The 25,391-nt window shown below is 40.4% G+C and overlaps 1 protein-coding gene across 1 annotated transcript in view; it reads left to right on the top strand.

Annotated features, from left to right (window-relative positions):
• Positions 1-25,391, top strand: part of Cubn (Cubilin) — an 882,604-nt gene that overhangs the window by 411,719 nt on the left and 445,494 nt on the right. Inside the window, exon 36 of the mRNA XM_068225286.1 lies at positions 13,094-13,298. Within this exon, the coding sequence (XP_068081387.1) occupies positions 13,094-13,298 (205 nt within the window). The remainder of the gene's footprint in view (positions 1-13,093; positions 13,299-25,391) is intronic.

Raw genomic sequence — 25,391 nt, forward strand, 5'->3', positions numbered from 1 at the left:
CGGTCGCCTGGAGAACGTCAAACAAACAACCATGTCGAAGAGAAAAGAAGAAAATCCCTAAGAAGGAAAGACAGGAAAAATTAAAATAAACACAATTTAAAACCAACTAGACTCCGTTTCACAGAGATTATCTCGTGATCTCAACCATATAAGAAAGCCCTTACATATTAAGTACCATTTCTTTTTCTTATTTTTTTTTTAACTTAACCCAAAACAAATTGATCCACAAGTCCCTTTAACATCTAACATTTCGCCGGAAAAAAAAAATTGTACACATAGTTGATTTAACCGGTACAGTCAATAGCCCGTAAATTCTTCCATGTTGATTAATTTTTCCAAGTTCATTTCAAATGAAGTTCAACCGGAAAAGCAACTCGTAGAACAGATCCACTAGTTTAGCTAATTTTTTGAGATGATAAAAACCAACTCCCGTAGAAAGGACCAAAATAAATAGCTTGTAAATAGACTTACTCTTTCAGCATCAGTAGTAAGCTAACCCTTGGCGTCAGTTAGAGCTGTTCATTACTTATGGACTTGGAGAGTTAGAATTAAGTAAAGTAGAGAAACAGGCGTCCGCACGAGATAGAAGAAAGTTTTGTTAAAAAAACATAAAGAATAAACCTCTTCTGGGCCTTAGCCCCACATTCTTCACATTTTATCCGGGCTTGTCCCGATGAAAAGAGGCCCTGTTGAAAAGCCCACACGCCAACCTTCTAGCCATCTTGAAGCTCGACAATAGAATCAATCTCACGCCAGTAAGGCGATGTAGCGCAACAAAGAATAGAATAGTCAGCGGACCCTAGGGACTCACTCTCTAGGTAGCGCGTCATTAGACTATTACTCCAAGGTCATGGGACCAGAAAATAAATAATAGGACACATCATATGTAAACGATGGTGGTTACAATTAGCGGCCAAAGTCGTACTGAAAAAAAAGAAAAATGAAAACAGAGTAGGATTAAGATTCCCAAGTGATACACTTTTCAACGGCATTTTGCCCAGGCCAAAAATGTTAAAGGGAAAGGCTTAAATTGTGTGCCGACTGGCTCAGCCTCCCCCTGGAAAGCCCAAGATAAACTCCCTCCACGTGCAGTGATCCAGATACAAACTAAATTTCAAAATACCAAGGCCATTTAAGATAATTATCACTGCACCGAATACTATCTCCATACACCTCCAGAATACCCAGTTTTGATTCATATTCTAACACTAATACCAGTCATTATACACTAGAACAGATCAAAGTTCGGAGAACATCACCTCCACAGCCGAAGTTCATCAGATAAATCATCTAATATAACTGTTACACACAAACCCACCTTGTATGCACAGAGGATAATTCCATTTCATTTCCACTAATTGATACATAATTTGAATCAAAATCAATGTTTATGAAGATTTTTTTTTTGCCATTCATAAATTACCTAAAGTTCTTTCACAACCAGAAACATATTTTTCTGCGCAGCACATGCAACCACGTAGAGTATTCGAAAATCCAAAATTAACCTTGCAATTGAGTTACAGTAAAACATACCCTCATTACCATTTTCTGCAGAATGCTTTATTTTTCAATGTCCTTGAAAATATTTTGCAACACATCTTCAATAGCAATTTCCTCAAATGCTTTGCAGTGTTTTTAAATACCTTTGACCATACATTAAAATTAAATTTTCACCACAGATATATTTTTCATCAGGTATTTAAGTAGTAAGAAATGCAGCCTCTTGTTTCTTTTCGAAATCAAATTGGCATCACCGCAAGATCAGAACGCAAACGAGCAAGGAAGGAAAACACAGGAAAGATAGGCTAAATTGGTGAATACATCCTAACAGGATAACTAAGATCCCAAATCACTATAAATTAAAATTTCCACTACAATCGACTAAGCCAGGACTAGAGCATACCACATAAGAGCATAGGTTTGCCGACGGAGCAGTACATGAGTAACCGCACAAACATAAGTAACTCACCAAAGTCCACCAATACAGAATGAGCAACGCTTAAAATAAGTGCACACATCTCAGTTTTAGAAAGTAGTAATTTTCAACACCAGTTCCAATCACCAGTGCAGTATTCAATTTCAGATTCACCACACAGCGGAAGTGCGTTACCGGTTAACATCACCACAATAGCAAAAATCCACAACCCCAAACTAATTAACAGTGCCCCACAGAACACTAAACTCGGTGACACACAAAGTTAAGGCACTCATCACATGTACTTACGAAACCAGGTCAAGGCACATCACAGTGAATATAACATCTAGCGATACATTTTCCTAACCAGAACACATTACACTTGCAAATGTTCAGAAGGTAGACTAATTTTCAAATTTTAGAGCAAGGTCATCTCAATACTATAGCTCAATGAGCAATAGATGCAATAAAAATTTCCCAAAACTTATCAGAAGCATAAAGTAAAAAATTTGCAACAGCAACAACTGGTCCAACATTTCCAATCACAATACATCACCTGATTGAACAAGAAAAATGAGAGGAAACGGTACTTCAGTTCAACATATCACACACACCTACTACAAGTTTTAGGAAAATGAAAATATCCTAGGGTTATAGGTAAGGATTCTCGAAACATGATAACATTGGCAGTACGGTAGGAGACCTCTGTGTCAATGAGATGGTGTGGTGCGCTAAAGGTTTGTCATCAACAACCGAACTAACAACAACAATACCAAGCCAAGAATGATTATAGGATGGGGAATAATAAATACATAATGACTCCTTCATTAACCCCATAGGAATAACGGAAAAGAAAATGCAGGAAAGAAATTCAGGAGGGAAAACCAATCCGAAGTCACATAACCTCTAACTTCATTAAATCATCAACAGCATGCCTTCACACAGGACACCCGATTAAATTAGAAAAGGTGATACAATCCACCTCAAACCAGATGACTATGAAGAATTTTAGAGGAATGACCAACACAACCTAATCTACCGGTTGCCTTTAGGAGGCCTCGGCAGTTAAACCGGTCTAAAAATATGTGACATCTGCAGATTCACACTGTTGCATTACCGCTAAACAGGTACCTTCCCCATAAAGCCAGGAGATAAGGTAAATAAAATATAAATGGCAGAAAAGATGGCAGGACGTCAGTAAACGCTCAGAGGCAATGAAGAAGAAAGGTACGCAACCAATAAACCCCATAATCCATCAGTTGGGCGACTTCAGTACCGCCTGGGAATTAATACCCAGTCCCATACCTAGCTAATAATACCACAGAACCCTGTCGATAGACAGCTAAGTTCCACTGAAGAAAAGAAAAACGTCCAAGAGTGACAGGTAAACATTAACAGAGTTTTACAAGAGGTACCAATAGAACGCAAGGCAACGTCGGGTCAATAGGTAACGCAGTGAGACTAAAAGCGAAGAAACCAGTACACACAAAACCAACAAGTTACATAACACAAGTTAAAATTATTCCATCAGAGCAATAGACCCACACCGAAGGTTATTTCCAAATCTACGAAGATACAAGGTACAATTAAAAGACCACAACCTGTCCATACCTGACATGTCTTAATAAAACCAATTACACAACACAGAAACCATAAGACAACCATGACTAGTTTCAACAAACATGCACCAGCCCCAATAGGGATAAAGGACTCTTACAACCCTCAACGTCATGCTGCGAAACCATCATGCCCACCCCGAAATATAATCCCAAACAATAAATACTTGGTACCAATATCATTACCCAACTCCGATCTGAACCCAATCCTATTAGGTTAAGAGGCTTTTCCATCCTTAGGCTACAGACCACGCTTTCTCAACAGCAAAACCCAATAACAGTAGAAATGGTAGGGAGGCCGATGGAATCCACAACTCAAATGGAATGCAGTAAGATAAAATAGGTTAATAAAACTTTACAGCATAAGAATTCCATGACATAATGACTACGGCAAGTCACAACACTCACTATACAGGAACCCCTAGTCACCAAAAATATTCACACATGAACCTGATCTAACACAAGAAGGTTAACAGAAAGAATTTCATAAATACAACAGGTTAGGTTATAAAAGAGAAACAGGAAATGCATGAGCTGGAAGAGATAGGAGATTATAAAGTGTACTTGACGGGTGTTAGTAAGGGAAAGTGTACTTGACGGGTGTTAGAAAGGGAAGGGAAGAGTATGGGGTAGGGCGGTTTATCAGGAATACCATTGCATGCAACATAGTTTCTGTTAGGCACGTAAATGAGCAAATGATGTGGGTAGATTTGGCAGATGGAGGAATTAGGGTGAGAATTGTCTCAGTGTATTCACCATGTGAGGGTGCAGATGAGGATGAAGTTGAGAAGTTTTATGAAGTATTGAGCGACATTGTAGTCAAGGTCAACAGCAAGGATAGAATAGTGCTAATGGGTGATTTCAATGCGAGAGTTGGAAATAGAACTGAAGGATACGAAAGGGTGATTGGTAAATATGGGAAAGATATGGAAGCTAATGGGAATGGGAAGCGTTTGTTGGACTTCTGTGCTAGTATGTGTTTAGCAGTTATGAATACATTCTTCAAGCATAAGGCTATTCACCGCTACACATGGGAGGCTAGGGGTACCAGATCCATAATAGACTATATCTTAACCGACTTCAAAATCAGGAAATCTGTTAGGAAAGTACGAGTTTTCTGGGGATTTTTCGATGATACAGACCACTATCTGATCTAGGATAGAGAAATTGAAATTGTAATTGAAATCTGTCTGCAAATGAATAAGGGTATAAAATCTCCAGGACGAGGAAATTAGACAGAAGTACATGGATATGATTAGTGAGAAGTTTCAAACAGTAGACAGGAAGCAGGTTCAGGATATAGAAAGTGAATGGGTGGCATACAGGGATGCTGTAGTAGAAACAGCAAGGGAATGCCTAGGAACAACTGTGTGTAAAGATGAGAAAAGGTGAACATCTTGGTGTAATGGTGAAGTGAAAGCAGCTTGTAAACGTAAAAAGAAGGCTTATCAGAAATGGCTCCAAACAAGGGCCAAGGCAGACAGGGATTTGTACGTAGATGAAAGAAACAGAGTGAAACAAATAGTTGTTGAATCCAAAAAGAAGTTGCGGGAAGAATTTGGTAATAACCTGGAAAGGGTAGGTGAAGCAGCAAGGAAACCTTTCTGGACAGTAATAAAGAATCTTAGGAAGGGAGGGAAAAAGGAAATGAACAATGTTTTGAGTAATTCAGGTGAACTCATAATAGATCCCAGGGAATCACTGGAGAGGTGGAGGGAATATTTTGAACATCTTCTCAACGTTAAAGGAAATCTTCTTGGTGGTGTTGCGAACAGCCAAGCTCATGGGGAGGAGGAAAATGATGTTGGTGAAATTACACTTGGCGAAGTGGAAAGGATGGTAAATAAACTATATTATCATAAAGCAGCAGGAATAGAAGAAATTAGACCTGAAATAATGGGAAGGCAGGCATGAAATGGCTTCATAGAGTAGTGAGATTAGCATGGAGTGTTGGTAAGATACCTTCAGATTGGACAAAAGCAGTAATTGTACCTATCTATAAGCAAGGGAACAGGAAGGACTGCAACAGCTATCGAGGTATCTCATTGATTAGTATACCAGGCAAAGTATTCACTGGCATCTTGGAAGGGAGGGTGCAATCAGTGGTTGAGAGGAAGTTGGATGAAAACCAGTGTGGTTTCAGACCACAGAAAGGCTTTCAGGATCAGATTTTCAGTATGCGCCAGGTAATTGAAAAATGCTATGACGAGAATAGGCAGTTGTGTTTATGTTTCGTAGATCTAGAGAAAGCATATGACAGGGTACCGAGAGAAATGATGTTCGCATTATTGGAAAACTATGAAATTAAAGGTAGGTTATTAAAATCAATCAAAGGCATTTATGCTAACACTTGGGCTTCAGTAAGAATTGATGATAGAATGAGTTCTTGGTTCAGGGTACGTACAGGGGTTAGACAAGGCTGTAATATTTCACCTTTGCTGTTCGTAGTTTACATGGATCATTTGCTGAAAGGTATAAAATGGCAGGGAGGGATTCAGTTAGGTGGAAATGTAGTAAGCAGTCTGGCCTATGCTGATGACTTGGTCTTAATGGCAGATTGTGCCGAAAGCCTGCAGTCTAATATCTTGGAACTTGAAAATAGGTGTAATGAGTATGGTATGAAAATTAGCCTCTTGAAGACTAAATTGATGTCAGTGGGTAAGAAATTCAACAGAATTGAATGTCGGATTGGTGATACAAAGCTGGAACAGGTCGAAAATTTCAAGTATTTAGGTTGTGTGTTCTCCCAGGATGGTAATATAGTAAGTGAGATTGAATCAAAGTGTCGTAAAGCTAATGCAGTGAGTTCGCAGTTGCGATCAACAGTATTCTGTAAGAAGGAAGTCAGCTCCCTGACGAAATTATCTGTACATCGGTCTGTTTTCAGACCAACTTTGCTTTACGGGAGCAAAAACTAGGTGGACTCAGGATATCTTATTAATAAGTTAGAAGTAACAGACATGAAAGTAGCAATAATGATTGCTGGTACAAACAGGTGGGAACAATGGTTGGAGGCTACTCAGCATGAGGAATTGAAGGCTAATTTAGGAATGAATGCGAATGATGAAGTTGTATGCATAAACCGGCTTTGGTGGTGGGGTCATATGAGGCAAATGGAGGAAGATAGATTACCTAGAAGAATAATGGACTCTGTTATGGAGGGTAAGAGAAGTAGAGGTAGACCAAGACGACGATGGTTAGACTCAGTTTCTAAGGATTTAAAGATAAGAGGTATAGAACTAAATGAGGCCACAACACTAGTTGCAAATAGAGGATTGTGGTGACGTTTAGTAAATTCACAGAGCCTTGCAGACTGAACGCTGAAAGGCATAACAACAGTCTATAATGATAATGTATGTATGTATGAGTGAAATATGGAACTGTTTTCAAATAGACCCCCGTTGCGATGATCGCGCTATTTGTCAAAGGAGTTTTTTGCGTAGTGGAAAATCTCACAACATTGGTAACCTAAAAAACATGTCACATCAGTGCACAAAGTTGCTTTTTCAGAACATCTTAATAAAATATTCTGCAGAAATGGAAATTTAACTTCTGAAGAAGTAATAGTAGATGAGCCTGTGACTCTTCTTTCACCGTCATTGACAACATTGGCATCCTCATCACCTTCATTCTCTCAACAGTCTCAATTTCCACTTCAGTCATTTATGGACAAGAAATTTGCATTTAAAGCAGGTGATAGTTGGTCAAAGACAATTAACCAGAAAGATTGCTACAATGGTATGCAAAGGTAACCAACCCTTCAGCACTTTTTTTTTTTGCATCACACCGACACAGATATGTCTTATGGCGACGATGGATAGGAAAGGCTTATGAAGTGGCAGGAAGTGGACGTGGCCTTAATTAAGGTACAGTCCCGGCATTTGCCTGGTGTGAAAATGGGAAACCACAGAATACCATCTTCATGGCTGCCGACAGTGAGGCTCGAACCCACTATCTCCCGATTACTGGATACTGGTCGCACTTAAGCGACTGCAGCTATCGAGCTCGGTTTCAGCATTGTTGAGGATGAAGGATTTAAGGAGTTGATTAAGTATCTCGAACTTAGATATGCTATGCCTTCTCGTAAGCAAATATCTAATCAAATAATTCCAGAACTTTACAAAGAAATGGAAAAAAGAGTAAGAAATGAGCTCTAAAATGCAAACAGCATAGCTGTTATGATGGATATGTGGACATCAACAGCCTATGACCATTATTTATATGTCACCGTTCATTATGTGGAGCTTGACTATAATCTTAAACATATATGCATTGAAGTGATACCATTTGAACAAGTGAGCCACACTGGTGAAAATATAGCCAATTTTTTAAAAGGAAACTTTGGAAACATGGGGTTTAATTGATAAATTAACGATCGTGGTTCGTGATAACGGTCGCAATGTTGTAAATGCTATGAAGTTGGGAAACTTTACTCACCTATCGTGTTTAGCTCGTACGTTCTAACTTGTTTTGAAGCATGTAGTTTTCAGTTCAAAACATAATGAATGTCTCGTTTCATCATGCAGGAAACTAGTTTGGAGTTTCAAGCACTCCTCAAAATCCACTAAGATTCTCAATGCAGCACAGAAACATCTTTCTTTACCACAACACTGCTTGATTCAGGGTGAACCTACATGATGGAATTCAACTCTACATATGCCAAGAAGACTTCAACAGCAAAAGAGAGCCATAGTTTTTGCATCCCTCTGATCTCTCCTTGCCAGTGAATCTTGCAGTATTGCAGTGGGATCTTGTTAATATACTGATTGACACATTAAATATCTTCGATCAAGCAACACTCGCTGTATGTTCCTCTTCAGTGTCAGTATCCGAAGTGATACCCATTGTGAACAGTGTTATTTCTGAATTGGAAAAGCTGTTAGCCAGTATATCAGGAATTGCGACTGTTCGACAGTCATTGCTGGATGAAATGAATGTGAAGTATACATCCATTGAAGAAAATTAAACGTGTTCCATTGCAATGCTGTTGGATCTCCACTTAAAAGGACAAGTTTTTCACAGCCCCAGTGCTCTCACTTGTGCTAAAGACCGACTGGTGGACCTTGCTAACCAAGAGGAATGTCCTGCATTCAAAAATGATCAGGTATTTTTTTTCTTTTTTTTTTTTTTTTTTTTTTTCAGATTTTCAGATACCTATGTAGTCATGTAATACTGACATACTTGTAAAAATCAATCAGTTCACAAACTTTTCTTTATTTTATTTTAGATGTCACCTACTGCAAAGCCCGAGAAATTGCCAGGAATGTGGTACCTGTACAATAACATTATGCAATTACATAATCGTGTGTCAGATTCACTGCCAGTTAACAGTTCCCAAGAATAAATCACTGCATATCTCAACGACGATTTGTCACCTCCTCTTTCTATTGCACTGGATTACTGGAAAACAAATTCAAAATTTTCAAAACTAAGAAAATTAGCTGCTAAATATTTGTGTATTCCACCTGCAACTGTTTTCTCTGAAAGACTATTTAGCACAGCAGGACTCATATATGACAGGAAAAGAAGTAGACTTGACCTCAAAAGAGTGAGAATGCTAGTATTTTTGAACAGAAAGAAACAAAAATGGACTGTTTCAAAAACGCATTTTGCTTTTAAATGTCTAATGTAGAGTTTTAAAATAAGTACACTGATGGTTTTAAATTTCGTCTCATTAAATATGAGCACCTAATTAATTTGATTGGCATTACACAGTTCTCCCAACATTCCATTTTGTGTTGAAACTAGAAGTAGAAATGACGGTATCGAGTATCGAATTATCGGGTATCATGGAAAATATTGATATCGAGTATTGAGAAAAACTGTTATTGACCCATTCCTAGTATTTACGAATAATGATTGTATAAGTATTCAACCATCACCGTATTAACATAATGAAATACTTCTGTACTTATCTAGACTGCCAAAGCATAGTCCATTGTCTACAAACACTATTTCAGGACTGTGGTCATGGAGAGGCTAGTGGAAAGTTTTGGGCATAGCATACTGTTCCGCAGAGAGGGGAGGGGAAGCAGGGGAGGAGCGAGTGGAACATTGTGGATCCTTCCTACTGGAGAGGGGAGAGCAGGTTAATTCCTTCTCCATACTGTACCATGGAGAGGGGATGGAAAAGTAGAGGCCGAGTGAGGGGAGCGTTGTGGAACCTTCCTTCATCTACTGGAGGGGGGAGAGAAGGTTATTAACCTTCTTCAAGTTATAATGCATTTTATGTATTATGGATAAATGCAAGTTAATGATTTTGGGTTAAATAAAGTATGGAATTGAGATAGAGAGTATGTATTAGATGTTATTTTTATGAAAAACATACTCTGAAGGCTGTTAAGTGCTAATTTAAAGAGTAAGTGTTGACTAGATGTTATGTAAGTAGAGCAAAGAGGCGAGTAAATTTTAAAATGTGTATGCTCATTTAGGTTCGTTTTGTTAGATTTTATTCCAATGTAAATTTCAATTGCTTCCTTAACTCATTGCGGACCTTGGACGGCGTAAGACGTTTAAGCTTGCTCCTATGCTGTGGGCCGTGGACAGCGTAAGACGTTTAATGATCTGCACGAAGCAATGCTGTTTATATTCATCATCTATGCATTCTTACACCTTAGTCAGCGTTACTGATTATAGCAGGAAGTTGGTTGACCTTTTTGAGATAACCGTCGCGTTGAGTGGGCTTATGTTTATCTTAGGTGTTTTAGCGGGAATATCTCAGCACTTCCTCGCGCGTTAAGACGGTACTTGAGATTTCAATGCAGTGCATGTCGTTCCTACCGAGTGTAGTATAATGGCATATAAAACAAAGTTTCTAACGGAAGAAAAAGTATTAAGTATTGTTCACAATGATTATTCTGGTGATGAACTTATTCCTGAAATAGACTCAGATAGTGAAAGTGAGAGTGACGAGAAAATTCCGATTCCCAAATCCGATAGGCCTATAGAGAAAAGTGAAGTGCCTGATACATATCATCCTGGTTATTGTCCACCCGTTCCACCATTTACAGAGAATTCAGGTATAAACGTTCAAATAAAATATAAGCAGGATATTTTGAGTTACGTGAGTATTTTCATGAATGACGAATTTTATCAGTATGTGTGTGAGCAGACCAATCTATACGCGAGTCAAGTGATAAGTGCGGCGCCGCGGCCTTTCACATAGAATTCGATCATGCAATCGTAGAAACCGATTAGTCCAAAATCCTGATATAAAAATATACTGGACCGAAAACCCTGTTTTTCATACTCCGATATTTTCTAATACAATGTTCCGAATACGCTTCCTTCATATTCTTTCATTTCTTCACTTCGGTGACAGCAATCATTATGCCGAAAATACAGATAGGCTGTATAAAATTAGACGTATTTTGAAACCTGTGACACCAGATATCACACCCTAAGTATTTACTAGTGGTAAGCACAAAGTATCATTTTTCCTAACATTTATAGTTTAGGAGTAATCGTAAATTGTATTAAGTGATGCAAGCCAAGAGGGCCGGGCATCAAAATGGCCGGTCCAGGCATTCAAGTGTCCCGCTCAGAAGCAGGTACTGAACGTGTTAATATTAAAAAATTTACTTGTATTTTAGATGTGTAAAATGGTGTGAACTGTCGTATATGTGCTCTCCATAGGCTGAATGCCAATTATATCTGATCATGTGTTTGTGTTCTTTGTATCTTGTATGGAAATTACGTTTTGTTTGGCCTGTATATGTGGCATTGCAATTAGGTTCTTGGTACTTGAGTTGATAGACTCCTCACTTGTAGAAATGGACTTTTTTAAAATTTAGGTTGCACTTGCGTATGTGTGCCTGCAGTGTGTTCTTCATTCTAAAGGCTACCTTTAGACTTTGTTTTCTGAAAATATTAGCTACTTTGTATGTGTTCTTGTTAACGTAGTTGGGAACCATGTATTTTTCCCTGTCTTCTATAAAGAATTAAATACATGTACATGTATAACCAGCTCACTGTGATACACACTTTGAAATTCATTGGAAAGAAATCTAAGCACTGTGTAGGCCTATATTCTAGTGTTGAGTATGTACAGTATGTGTCAAAATATACAGTACTGGAAATTATTTAAGTCTTATTGTCATTACCTTACCTACAAGTTGTCCATTTCATGACCGTATCGATGAGTATAATCAAGAAGTGCTAATTTATATTCAATTTTGCCTGAGGCAATAATAAAGTATCGATTAGGTGGTTATTTATATTTAACTTCTTGATTACTTTACTTATCGAGATGATAGTGTAAATGTTCAAAATGTGCTCCATTGTGCTGTAGGCAGTGTTCCTAACGATCACGCAGATTTTCCAACATATTCCGGAACATAGATTGCTGCAGAGTCCCGAAGAACGAGACGATCTTCTGATGTAATGCAGGCACACTTTTGGGTGAATCTGGACAATTGAAAATTTTCTCCTTTAACATTCCCCACACGTAAGCATCAGGTGGTGTGAGATCAGGGGAATATGATCGGTAGGGGAACTCAACCCCACAGGAAATTACTCATTCTGGAAAAATTTCTTGCAGCATAGCCATAGTCTGTTGAGCGGTGTGGCAGGTTGCCCCATCTTGTTGGAACCACTGTCTATTCATCTGCATGTTTCTGGCACGACAAAACCTTCTTAGATCCTCAATAAATGGCCTGATCACCATGTTCCTATAGTGTTCCTGGTTAACAGTAAGAAGTGCACCATCATCATTCTCTATGAAATACGGACTTAGCACACCGTTTCCTGACACTGCACACCAAATTGTCACACGCACACTATGTAGTGGTTTCCGGACTATAGTGTTTGGCCTGTCGAAACCAAGAAAGTGACTTGTTTGGCGATTGATAAAACCGTCCAAGTGAATGTGACTTTCGTCGGAGAACCACACATTGAACAAGAAATCTGGATCCTCGTACACCATGGCCAAAAACCGTGCACAATATTCCACTCTAACATGCCTATCATGCTCCGTCAATTGTTGTCCAACCTGTATTCAGTACGGAAATCCCCTTATGTCTTTAAACAATCGTCGAAGTGACGTAGGGCTGATGTTTCATTTCAGGGTTGTTTGCCGAAGACTTCGCTTTGGAGACTGCAACACCTGATTGAGGACACGTCCATGATTTTCATTTGTGGACACAGTTACTGGCCTACCAGACCTTCCCTTGCGTTGCCAAAATACACTACCCGTACAACAAAATTGTTTAACGATAGATAGCATAATTGTGTTGCTAGGTGCTGGATTATTGAAGTGTTTACGATATTGTTCCACTACTAACTTTAAACTCGGCCCACCTTGATAACCGTTTCAGTACTAGCGAAAATAATACTCCACTATAAACACTTTTTCCTCCGTCGCGAGACCCATTGTCACTTCCAATCACAGAGCACAATGTTCTTTAAACAACCAACAATTCATCATGGCGATGTAACAAGACGCAGACGCTCCGGCAAGCACATGCGCACTGCACGAAAATGATTACTGTATATTTTGGCGCATACCGTATTAGCAATAGACAGTAACAAGTATGTTTGTTTGTTTGCTTGTTTCCCTTTTTAGATCTATGATGGCTATGATGAAACTGGAGTGGAGATCTTTAAAGGTTGTGGTTATTTAATCCCTGATCCGGTGACATCATCCTCCAATGTAGTCTATATCATGATGCACACCATGGCAATGTATCATGGCTCATATTTCAAACTGAACTGGCTTCAGGTGGAACGTGCACAAGCTCCCCATAATTTATATCCCAATCGACCACCCGGTGAGTAGACTCTATTTAAAGTAATATTGTTTTTATTATGTAAACTAGTCATTGATTATGAGCTGCTGTTACTATGAACAAATATGAAGAAATAATGAATGAATTATTCCTATACTCTCATATTAGTAAATTATGGAATTATTTCTGCACTTATCTTAGCTGTTGTTGTCCGTTACTTTTGTTTATTAGTGTGTATTTTTTACAGGTAAGGTATAGTGTTATAAGCTACATGATGTTTTTAACTAGTGTGCTCGACAGACTGAAAAGCTTTCAAATGACATGTTACGTTTCTGTTGTGTACATAAAGAGGAGGTGTGCTACAGAAATAATTGTAAGGGGCTAGGCTCTGACGTTCATGATATAGATATAGATATAGATATAGATATAGATGAAGATATAGATATAGATGAAGTGTACTACATTCTGTCTGGCCAGGACTTCCTTGTATGGTAGTCGAGCAGACCATGCAGCCAGGTACTCAATACCGGTACTGAATATCAGATGGTGAGAATGAACTTAACTCCTAAAAGAGGGCAATGGTTTCAGGTGAATGAACCTCTTCAGGTGGGCTGATGGTCCTTCATATGGAGAAAATGCTACTGAAAGCCATACAACAGCATCTGTTCTCCACAGTAGGGGAGGCTGCAAAAGGTGTCTGTTTCCCCATATTAGGGATAGCCTAATACGAATACCACTTAGGGACCGTCGACATGAGATAGCATGATAACTGAAAATGCCAGTTCAATATAGTGGCGTGTGCAGAAGTGATGCTGAGTGTTATGTGTAGTATTATTATATTTTTGGTAGTATTGATTGCAGTGCAATACTCCAAAAGTGCTTTAATCGCTTCAGATAATTCTCCTGGATACCGGAAAAACATAATTCTATTGGAAAAACTATTTTGGTGAGTGAAAAATGTACTCCTAACTGTTTGACATGATGTAGTGCTGAAAGTCTGGGGATGGCAGCCATAGGTCGGCCACGGCGAAGGGACGGGAGCGGTGTTGTCAGACTGCTTGTAGCTAATCGGCCACTGCTGTGCTTGGCACTTGCCCTAAGTGAGGACAGCGAACTAAACCTGGGTCCACAACAGTGCACAATTTGCAGAAATAATGGTAGTAGGAACCAATTATTTGTCCACTGTAATAATTGCTCGCTAAAAGGCCATAGAACCTGCGCAAAACTCTCAGGGTCTAAATTCAGAAAAATAAAGACGATTCTCGTACATGGTTATGATGGCAGTGTGAATTGATGCTGTTATCAGACTCGTTCTTTACAGTTACCATTGATACGCCCAGTGACTTAGTAAATAATTCTAAATGTACATATGTAAATAAAAATTGATCACTTTTTGCTTTGAATGCACGCAGTATTATGCAACTTGGACGGTTACAAAATATCCACACATCGCTTGAAAGACTTGACCCAACCATCGTACGTGTCAATGAGACGTGGTTGTCCAGCAAAATGATTGACTCAGAAGTGTTCCCTGATGTGCTGATATTGTTCTGTAAGGACCGATCCCACCGCTCCGCAGGGAGAGTTCTAATTGCAGCCAAGCCAGAATGTCATCCAACTCGAGTTCATCACCTGGAGACAGCAGCCGAAGTACTGTGGGTGGAAGTGACATGCAACAAACAATAATTCCTTATTGGATCAGTTTATCGTGCCCCTAAGTCATCGCCAGAAATGAACGATGAACTAATCTACTCTCTCGAGCATGTGCAACATGTACAACAAAATTACGATGCCATTTATATTGTCGGTGATTTCAACCTAGAAATTATGTGGTCCTGAAATGCTGCACCTGTTCCAAATAACCCCCTCGCCAATAGATTCCTTTCCGCTTTCTATGATTTATTCCTTCATCAATTAATGTTCGAAGCCATGTGTATTATGCAAACAATGCGCTCAACCCTGATCTTTTCCTAAGTAACACACTACAGTCCGTCCAGTCTCTTAATACTATTCCTGGATTCTGTGACCATCAGGCAATTCTCGCAACACTGACCCATATAAAACCATCCCCCAAACTCCATACCAGAACAGCTTATAATTTTTCCCGAACAAACTGGAATGATCTAGCCACCTCAGATTTCACCGGCAGTACTGACATAAACAAGATATGGCAGGACTGGAAAAAATATATAAGACTAAGCAGAGCTAGACAACCACTCCGGAACCAACCTACAGTACATAGAAGAAACCACACCAATATTAAATATAACCAGCAGACAGAAATCCCCATGGATTATCAAGAAGATAGTGCGAGAGATTCGAAGAAGGGACCGCCTGTACCAGAAATGGAAAAGAAACCCAACTGATTGCGAGTGGGAGAAATACAGACTGGCTAGGAACAAGGCTAAACAATCTATCAGAGATTCCTATGATTCTTATATTCACAGTCTCAACATCAACTCCAAGGAACTGTGGGCTTTTCTCAGAAGTAAAGGTTGCAACAGAACTCCATCTGTATTTAAACATAACGGTATGGCAGTCTCTACACCACAAGAAATTACAGACACCTCCAACAGGAAATTTAAAAGTAACTTCTCTGCCCCTGCTGAGGAAGAGAACATGCTATATTCAAGGACAACATCTACCCCTCTCTTCCCTCTAACCAACCTGTATTTCTCAACAAATGAAGTCAAAGGGAGCCTTCTTAAAACAAGACCTCACGCCGCGACAGGGCCGGACCGAGTGCCAGCAAGATTTTTCAAGAATTGTGCAGTCGTCTTGGTGATTTCTCTTTGCACTCTCTTCAACTATTCTGTGAATACCAGGTCTGTGCCTGTGGAGTGGAAAGAATCCAACGTAGTGCCAGTTTTCCAAGATGGGGATAAGGAAAAAGTACTTTTTGGCACATTTGGGTAGAAATTTGATCTCCTTATATGTGACATAATCTGGTCCTGGAGCAGAATTTGAAGATGAAGTTAAGACCACCTCCAGTTCCTTGGAATCAAAGGGTTGTAGTAAGATGGAGAATTGTGGATTTGAAGTTACTTGTTTAGAAACGAAATTGGGTAACACATAATCTGGAGTTATTCAGTTGAAAAAGTTAGACAAGACGGTATGGGTTATTACCACAGGTGATGCATGTTGCGAACTTCTTGTTAGGGCTCGTATTACATTCCAAAGATGTGTGTGTGTGTGTGTGTGGGGTATGTGAGTGTTTAGAGATGTGACAAACGCCTACCAGGCTGCTCTCCATTTATTATTAAAAATTTGCTGGGAGTAGGCGATATGTTTTTTGAGTCGGAAATAATTGTATGGAGTTAGATTTGTCCGATAAATTTGGAACAGTCGTTGAGTTTGAATAACCGATGACATTTGCCATCCAACCAATGTATTTGTTGAGGTTAGCCAGGTGGAGGGGCAGTAGATTCTTTAAGGGGATGGTATATGTTAATGTAATCTTGTACAATCGTAAGTAGGGTATAATACGTTAACGTGTTGATGGGTATTAGGCTAAGTTGGGTGGTTATATAACTACTATAGGTTTGGGCATCAAATTGTCAAAATGAGCAAACGTTACTCGTACATGCCGGTGCTATTGTAGACGGGCTAGGTCTACCCACACCGTAAGTGATTACGATAGGGAAGTGATCACTTAAATAAGTCTCCGCTAACGTATGCCATGTAGTAATGGGTACCATGTTTCTCCTGCAAAGGGGTAAGTCCACAGCATTTGTGGATGCACCGGGCGGAGTTAGTCTAGTGGGTGATCCATCGTTAACTATGAGGAGGTCGTGTTCATGTGTCGAGTAAGAAGATATAAGCCCTTAATCATATCGGAACTACTACCCCAAGTTGTATTGTGGGCATGATAGTCCCCTAATAGAAGGATATGCTGCTCAGTATCAAATTGTTGGTAAAACTGGGACCCTTGGCTTTGCATAATAAATACGTCAGGAGAGCAATAAATATTAATAATGAGGATTTTGTGATAAGAAATACTGATGGCAAAGATATTGGGGATTGGATGAAGGATATTCAGTGTTCTGTTTGACATTTTGTGATGAACTAGGAAAGCGACCCCGCCATGCCCCTTTCCATCTCTTCTCTCTACATTATAACCTTTGACTTGAACATATTGGTGAGGATAAAATCATGTTTCCTGTAACACAACAATATGCGGAGTAGTTTCATTGAGAAGTAAATTTAATTCATGCGTTCTCCTTGCGTTCCACTGGGTTATTCTGATAATATAAAGATAGAATATTGTAGACACTATCATGTAATGGGTAAATTACGCTTGACAAATGGGTGTTGTCACCCAAAAGTTGGAGGAGTTACACTAGAATTTCTTGGATTTCACCTTGTAAGTGGGCCCGTTGTCAGTGTATATTACTTACTAGCTGCTGGTGCATGTATAACACCACCAGACATTACAAGTGCTCCTGGAGTTGAAGGAGGAAGGTTGACAGATGTTGATGAATGCGGCTGATAAGGACGAGTGGTAGTGACAGGCATTTGTGGTGTCTTTGTCGTTCTCTATATGCGATTTTCTATTTTACGCAATAAAAATATCACACGAGAACACTTTTACGTATTTCTAAAAAAAAAACTTTATTATCGCTACGAACTTATCCTGTCAGATGAAGGAAAAAAAAAACAATCACTCGTCACAAAAACAATCTACAAAGAAAAAATATACATGTTTCACATCAGAGACCTAATGGTGCTGTTCCCTGACGCCATATTGGAAGTCTGTGTGTCCGTACGTCCGCACGTTATACGTCCATGGACACGAAACATAAATATAATAACATAATACTTTCGGCTCATCATAAAACTTCAAAATACGAGTATTGAAGGTTTTATCATAATTAGGATACCTGTCCTACGACAATTATCCCCCCCTAAAACCTTCAATACTGATTCCGGACCTTTCTGTTTCTAGGTCTTAAATTATACCTAGAGATTCCGATCTCCATGTCTTCAGTTCTCTCATCCTCCAAGGTCGGTACCGACACATGTTGATCCTCTCTGGAGTTCGTGTCCTTCTGGGGTCCTTTAGAGAGTTCCCACTCGCCGGTCCCTCCGCCTTCTGTTAGGGTTTGAGGCAATACCTTTAATTCTGACGTATGCACCTTCGTCGGCGGCATAGTTTTCAGAAGATATACACCATTTCCCAACTTTTTCTCCACCTCAAAAGGTCCGAGCCATTTTGGGGCCATCCCAGCGTGGAACTTTTGAGGCTTGTTGCTGAGGGGATGGTTTCGACGAAGAACTAGTGTTCCCGGTCTGAGCTCCGTTTCTTCCGGTGTATCGTTGTTCTCGGCTTCTCTCCTGGAACGCTGTTCGGCTTGGCTATGTGCCTGTTGTATTCGCTGCTGGTTATGTACATACCATGTATCAAGACCCTCCGGTTCCTCCTCTCGTCTATGTATGAAGTCCCAGTCACCGGTTCTCTTAATTGGACGTCCAAGAAAAAGTTCTGCGGGCGAGAAACCTGTGACGCGATTAATCCGCTGTCTGATGGCCAAAAGGGACTCATGTAGCTGTTGGTCCCACTTGGTATGTTCTTTGTCAACCAAGTGAATTCGGAACATCTTCTTCAGCTCCTGATTTCTCCGTTCGGTTGGATTCGCTTGTGGGTGGTAGATTGGTGTCGTCCAGTGTTCGATTCCCCATTCTAACAAAGTTTGCAACCACTGTCTCGAAGTGAATTGACTACCATTGTCTGTGAGTATACACCGAGGATATCCATAACGACTGAAGACTTCTGTCCTTAAGAGGTGTATGATTCGTCCCGATGTAGCTTCGGGGATGGCGAATGCTTCCACCCATCTGGTGAATAGGTCAGTCACCATGACTATTCCCGTTTTTTCCCGAGATGTCCTAGGGTAGGGTCCCATAAGGTCAATAGCGAGTACCTCCCAAGGTTGATGGGGTCGTCGTCCTCTCATGCTGGTACTCGCCTTCTGATTGTTCGCCTTAGTGCGAGCACAGATAACACATGCTTGGACGTAGCTCTTAATTTCTTGACGCATGTGTATCCAGAAGAAACGTCGCCGAATCGAAGAATATGTTTCCTCTTGACCAGGATGCCCTGCTTCTGGATCATCATGATATTTATTCAGAATCCTCGTGGTTTGCGACTTCGGGATGACGATGACCGGGGAAGATCCAGGCAGATGTGAAATGTATTTGAGTATGCCGTCTTCGAGTCGGAAGTTCTTATAGCACATCTTAAACTGGACTGGGACAGATTGACGATTAGTGCTGCGTTTGCTGATCCAGGATTTCATTCGGTTACAGGACATGTCCTCAGTTTGCCATTTCCTTATTAATTCCAAATCGATCTCATTATTCCTTCGAAGGATAGCAAGAAGCACATGATCGGTTTGAGGCCTCTTAGTTGGCAGAGGGATCTCTCTCTCTAATAAATTCGTCGCTGATACCTGCCCGTCCTCGGGATTTCTTGATAGGCTATCCGCCGCTTGATTGGTCACCCCAGGCACGTGACAAATCTCGAAGTCAAAGTCGGCAAGGATCAAGGCCCATCGCATGAGTTTGGACTTTGATCCAGATACTTGGTTCAACCACTGAAGTGAAGAGTTATCCGTAAATAGCCTGAACTTCCTTCCCTCTAGGTAACCTCTAAACTTCCCGACAGCCCACACCACTGCTAATGCTTCCTTCTCGGCTGTACAATAGTTTCTTTCGGAAGCAGAAAGTTTCCTACTGGCATACTCAATTATATCCTTGCTTCCTCCTTCTTTCTCGTGAAACAGTACAGCCCCAAGACCGACGTCACTCGCATCCGTCTGTAAGCAGACTTCCCGGTTTGTATCCAGATAGGCTAGATTTGGAGCATCACAAATAGCTCTTTTTATCTCCTGGAAGGCTGTTTCTTCCCTCTGAGTCCATTTAAATAGTATGTTCTTGTTGAGGAGGTTGGTTAACGGAGCAGCTTTCGTCTCAAAGTGCGGTACAAAACTACTGTACCACCCGCAGAGGCCTAAAAATTGACGTACTTGGTGTTTCGTTCGAGGTCTTTCTTGTTCTTGAATGGCCCTATTCTTCTCAATTTGTCTCTCTAATCCCCTGTCCGTCACTACATGACCTAAGTACTCAACCGAGTTTGATGCGAATTGACACTTCTTGACTTGGCAAGTAAGTCCGTGGATCTTCAGTCTTTCTAATATTCTAGCTAGGTGTTCCAAATGGTCCGAAAATGTCTTGCTATATACGAGGATGTCATCCAAATAGACCTGACAGAATTCCCCTGTGTATCCTGATAAGACTTCGTCCATCAGACGCATAAAGGTGGCCGGAGCATTCTTAAGACCAAATGGCATGACTCTGAATTGATAAAGTCCTCTTGGGGTAGAAAAAGCAGTCATCGGTCGAGATTCTTCTTCGACTTCGACTTGCCAGTAGCCAGAGTTCAAATCGAGGGTACTGAAGACTTTTGCCCCACTAACTTGCTTTATCAGGTGGCGTAGATCCGGCATGGGGTAAGCATCTGATATAGTCTTGTTATTAACTTGACGTAAATCTACACACAGTCGGTAATCCCCACTTTTTTTCTTAGGTAATACTATCGGAGAAGCCCATCTTGATACCGAAGGCTCAATTAAACCTTGGTTCTCCATTTCCTTGACCTTCCTTATTACAAATTTTCGCTTATCTGGGTTCAGTGGGTAGGGCCTTTGTTTGACTGGTGTATTATCCTTGCATGTTATTTTATGTTTTACCGTTGTAGTAAACCCGATTTTATCAGTGATGACCTCCGGGAACTTATTCAGTAATTTCTCAAGATATTCCTTCTCCTCCACCTTCAACGGTCCTGTTTTCAGTTCCGCCCATACCTTGGGTTCTACTGTTTGTGACTTGAGAGCTTTATTTTCAACCCATGCCAGTCTACATCATTTCCTATTACCAAGGAATATTTCATTAGCTGTGTAATCTATCACTACCCCATATTTAGTTAAGAAGTCATGTCCTAAGATTATGTCAGGTATCAAATCCTTGATAACCTTTACTGGTATGTCTATGACTTCAGGGGAGCATTTGGCTCGAAGGAAAGTACAACCGTCAATCTGATAATGTGTGTGACGAACTGCCCCTCTGACTGTTTCCACCTTATCAGGACGCATAGGTTCTAAAAATTTAGCCACATTCATGCTCGCAAACGAGTGTGAAGCTTGAGTGTCAAGGATAGCGATTACCGGCTTATCATCAATCGTCAAATTAATAGCCGGGTGGGGTGAACTAGGCTCATCACTACAAATTTGACCAATATATTTACCTTCCAGCCAGGTGTCATGTATCTGGGGCTGCTTCATTCCGGAACCCTCCTTCCCCCAGCTCGGACGGTCCCAAGCTAGATTTCCGGACATTGTCCCTTAAAATGTCCGGTCTGCCCGCAACGGTAACATTTCTTGGGTGTCTCCGCTGTTGAGATTTTCGTTCTCGAGGAATGGTAACTGGTTTCCTCGTCCAGTTTTGCTACGATGTGACGGAGCTCTTCAAAAGTTCTTGGTCGTGCCACTTTAACAAGTGATCGTACCTTATCATGTAGCAGCTCGATTATATAAGGAATGCTCGTGTCAATATTTTCTTTTTCATGGACTCGTTTAAACAGTTGGAGTTTTTGAATTATGAAAGCTCCTGCTCTCATCCCACTGGGTTGTGTTTCAGTAAGGAACTTCTTTTGGACCGACGCTTGAACAAACTCTGAGTCAAATCTCTGGACGAATTCCTTCTTAAATTCCTCCCAGTCGAGGCTGAGCCCTTTTATATTCTGCCACCAAGTCCCTGCTGATGCTTTTAGTTGTTGACTGACAAGCTGTAAGTATATCTCCGTAGGTATATTCGTCCTACCTAGTAGAGATTCTGATGTCTTTAAGAATACTTTAGGACACTCTTCCAATCTCCCATGAAATTCTGGTAGGCTATCTCTGATTACCCTGGGATCAACCGGTATCCCAAGGGAAAGGTCCTTACCTCTGTTAGGTTGACCATTGCCTACGGAAATGTTTTCTTCCAGGGTTGAAATTTTTCTCTTAACCTCAGATTCAAACTTCATAAGTTTCTGGCCTACTTCGGTTTTAAACTGGTTGGATTCCCGCTCGATTTCGCCAATCTTTTCTTCGACTTTGTTTTCCAGGGTATGCATTTCATTTACTACTTTGTTTACATCTAATTCTACGTTTTTGATTTTAACATTAATTTTTGTAATATCTTCTTTCAGATCTCTTACCAAGGAATCGATTCGGCCTTTTATCTCTTGAGCCTGAGTCTCGATTTTCCCTTCGAGTTTTTCAGATTGTGTCCCGATCAAAGTAGTTAGTTGTGTAAGCATCCGGTCGTTGGCTTCCTTCTCCGAAACGACTTCAAAATCGAAGCTACCTGGGTCTTCTTCATTTTCTATCAGATCCTGGCGTAGTCTCTCTTGTAGTTCCGACTTGCTCCCAGCCGTCGGTAACCCTCGGGATATCAGCGCCTTTCGTAAAATCACGACGGTCATTTGATCAATCTTCATCATTAAACTTCGAAAGTCCTGTCACGGTCGCCAATTTGTCGTTCTCTATATGCGATTTTCTATTTTACGCAATAAAAATATCACACGAGAACACTTTTACGTATTTCTAAAACTACTTTATTCCACTACGAAACTCATCCTGTCAGAAGAAGAAGACATTCTGTGCCTCTCTCAGAATACAAAAAAAAAAAAAAAAAAATCGCTCTCTAAAACAATCTACAAAGAAAAAATATACATGTTTCACATCAGAGACCTAATGGTGCTGTTCCCTGACGCCATATTGGAAGTCTGTGTGTCCGTACGTCCGCACGTTATACGTCCATGGACACGAAACATAAATATAATAACATAATACTTTCGGCTCATCATAAAACTTCAAAATACGAGTATTGAAGGTTTTATCATAATTAGGATACCTGTCCTACGACATCTTTAACAAATTGAGGTAGCTGTCCCGATCATAGCTGGGATGAGTAGCAGGCTGTGGAACCTGCATTACAACCTGTGTAAATTTTCGTTTCCATGGGTTTTCAGTTGGAGAATGGGTCGTTTCCCGAGCAAGTGGTGGGAATTGTTGGGGATGCATATCCAGGTGGAATTCAGGGGGATTCAGTTTATTAGTGGCTTCCTGATATGTCACATTATCGGTACTCATTATTTTCTTTATTAAAGATTGATGTTGTTGTGCCGGGCAAGTTTGTGAACCAGTTACATGGGGCCCTTGGCAATGCACACTGATATACGTTTTCGGAGCACTCTGCTGTGAGATGCTGCAACGAACAGCGCCCACACCGAGGAGCCTTAGCTCGACAGTTCTTATCGCTATGTTCATATCGCTGGCATTTTTTACATATGAGAGGTGAGAATATGAATGGTTGAACATCTGAACACACCCGATATAATGAGACTTGTTGTGGCAAGCTTTGAGCTCAAAAGACAACCTTTATAGAGCCCGTGGGCACATAGTCTATACGAACTTGAATAGAGACTTTGCTATTTAACTGTTGGATTGATTTGATCGCTACTAGAGATTTGAGGTTATGGAGAATTTCAGTATTTGATAAAGACTTTTCTACACCTTGAATAATACCTACTCACAGCACCTGCAAGCTAGGTATAAAAGCTATGATGTTTAGGGTTTACAAAATTGGGTGATGTAGAAAGTCATTAGCTTGGTCCACATAATTAAACTCTACTTGGACTCGGTTGTGTCCCCAACGGGCAACAGATTTGATTCCCGCAACTACTTCCCACTTGCTGATTTTCGTTCTGTAGCAGGTTCGGTCTGCGATGTTGGCCACTTTGATTCCTGATTTTTCCAGGCCTTGGCGGATTTCTGATGTCCACCGATTTGTTTTAATGTTTTCTGTTGCCTCTAGTAAGATTCTTGTCAGTCTGTTTTGTGGAAGGCATTTGATGTGTCCGTAAAATTTCAGGCGTCTTTTTCTGATGCTGGCTGCAATGTTTGAGAGCTCCTCGGTTTTTGTATGAGATTGCAGTCGTTATCAGTTTTGGGCCGAGAATTTTTCTGATGATTTTACATTCCTCTTTCGGGATGTATTTTAGTACTGTTTTTCTGTGGAGATCCAGCATTTTACTCGCGTATAGTATTTCAGCTTTGATCACGGTGATCTAATGTCAAATTTTGGTGAAGATTGAGAGGCATTTTTTGTTGTAAAAGTTTTGCATTCGGCCGAGGGCTCTCTTCATTTTCTGGATGTGGACCTCGATGGCCTTCTGTTCATTTCCTGTTGGTACAACAATTTCTCCAAGATATTGGAACTCAGTTACTTTTTCGATTGTACCAAATTTCGTATTCAAATTCTGGAGGGTGCAGTGGTTGCACATGACCTTCGTTTTTTAAAAGGAGATTTGTAGGCCGAATTTTTCTGAGCATTTCTTGAGGGTTTCGATTTGGTTGATTGCCTGTTGTTTGTTTGTGTGAGGATCGCGAGATCATCTGCAAAAGCGAGACAGAAGATTTTTACATGTTTTCTTGTCATACTCTAAGGTTGCCAATTTCCTTGAGCTTTTAGAGCTTGTTCCCACTCTCATGATTTTGTCCAGGGCTATGTTAAAGAGTAGTGGAGAAGGTCCATCTCCTTGTCGGACACCGGTTCTTATCTGAAATTTTTCAAATATATTTCCCATGAATTTTACTTGGAAGGTTGTGTTGGTGAGAGTTAGTCTGATGATTTTCTGAGTCTTGTTGTCCAGTCCATATTCACTCAGTGCTTGGAAGAGGGACTGCTGATCAGTGGAACCGTATGCTTTCTGGAAGTCCACAAAGGTGCAGATTGTGGGTTGTTTTCTGATGTATCGTAGTTTCAAGACGGTTTTCAGACTGAGTATCTGTTCTACACAGGATCTGTAGGGCCTGAAGCCTGCTTGATATTCACCTATGAGTGGTTCTAGTTGTTCCTGTGTTCTTTGGAGAAGGGCTGTGGAGAGAATTTTGTATGTTACTTGCACCAGGGAAATTCCCCTGTAATTGTTCACATCTGTTCACCTGTTTTGTAAAGTGGAATGAGGAGGGCGTTTGTCCAGTTTTCTGGTAGTTTTTCCATTTTCCATATTTCTTGTGTGATTTGTTTGAG

This window comes from Anabrus simplex, chromosome 1 (genome assembly GCF_040414725.1).
Source record: "Anabrus simplex isolate iqAnaSimp1 chromosome 1, ASM4041472v1, whole genome shotgun sequence".
NCBI classification, from domain to species: domain Eukaryota; kingdom Metazoa; phylum Arthropoda; class Insecta; order Orthoptera; family Tettigoniidae; genus Anabrus; species Anabrus simplex.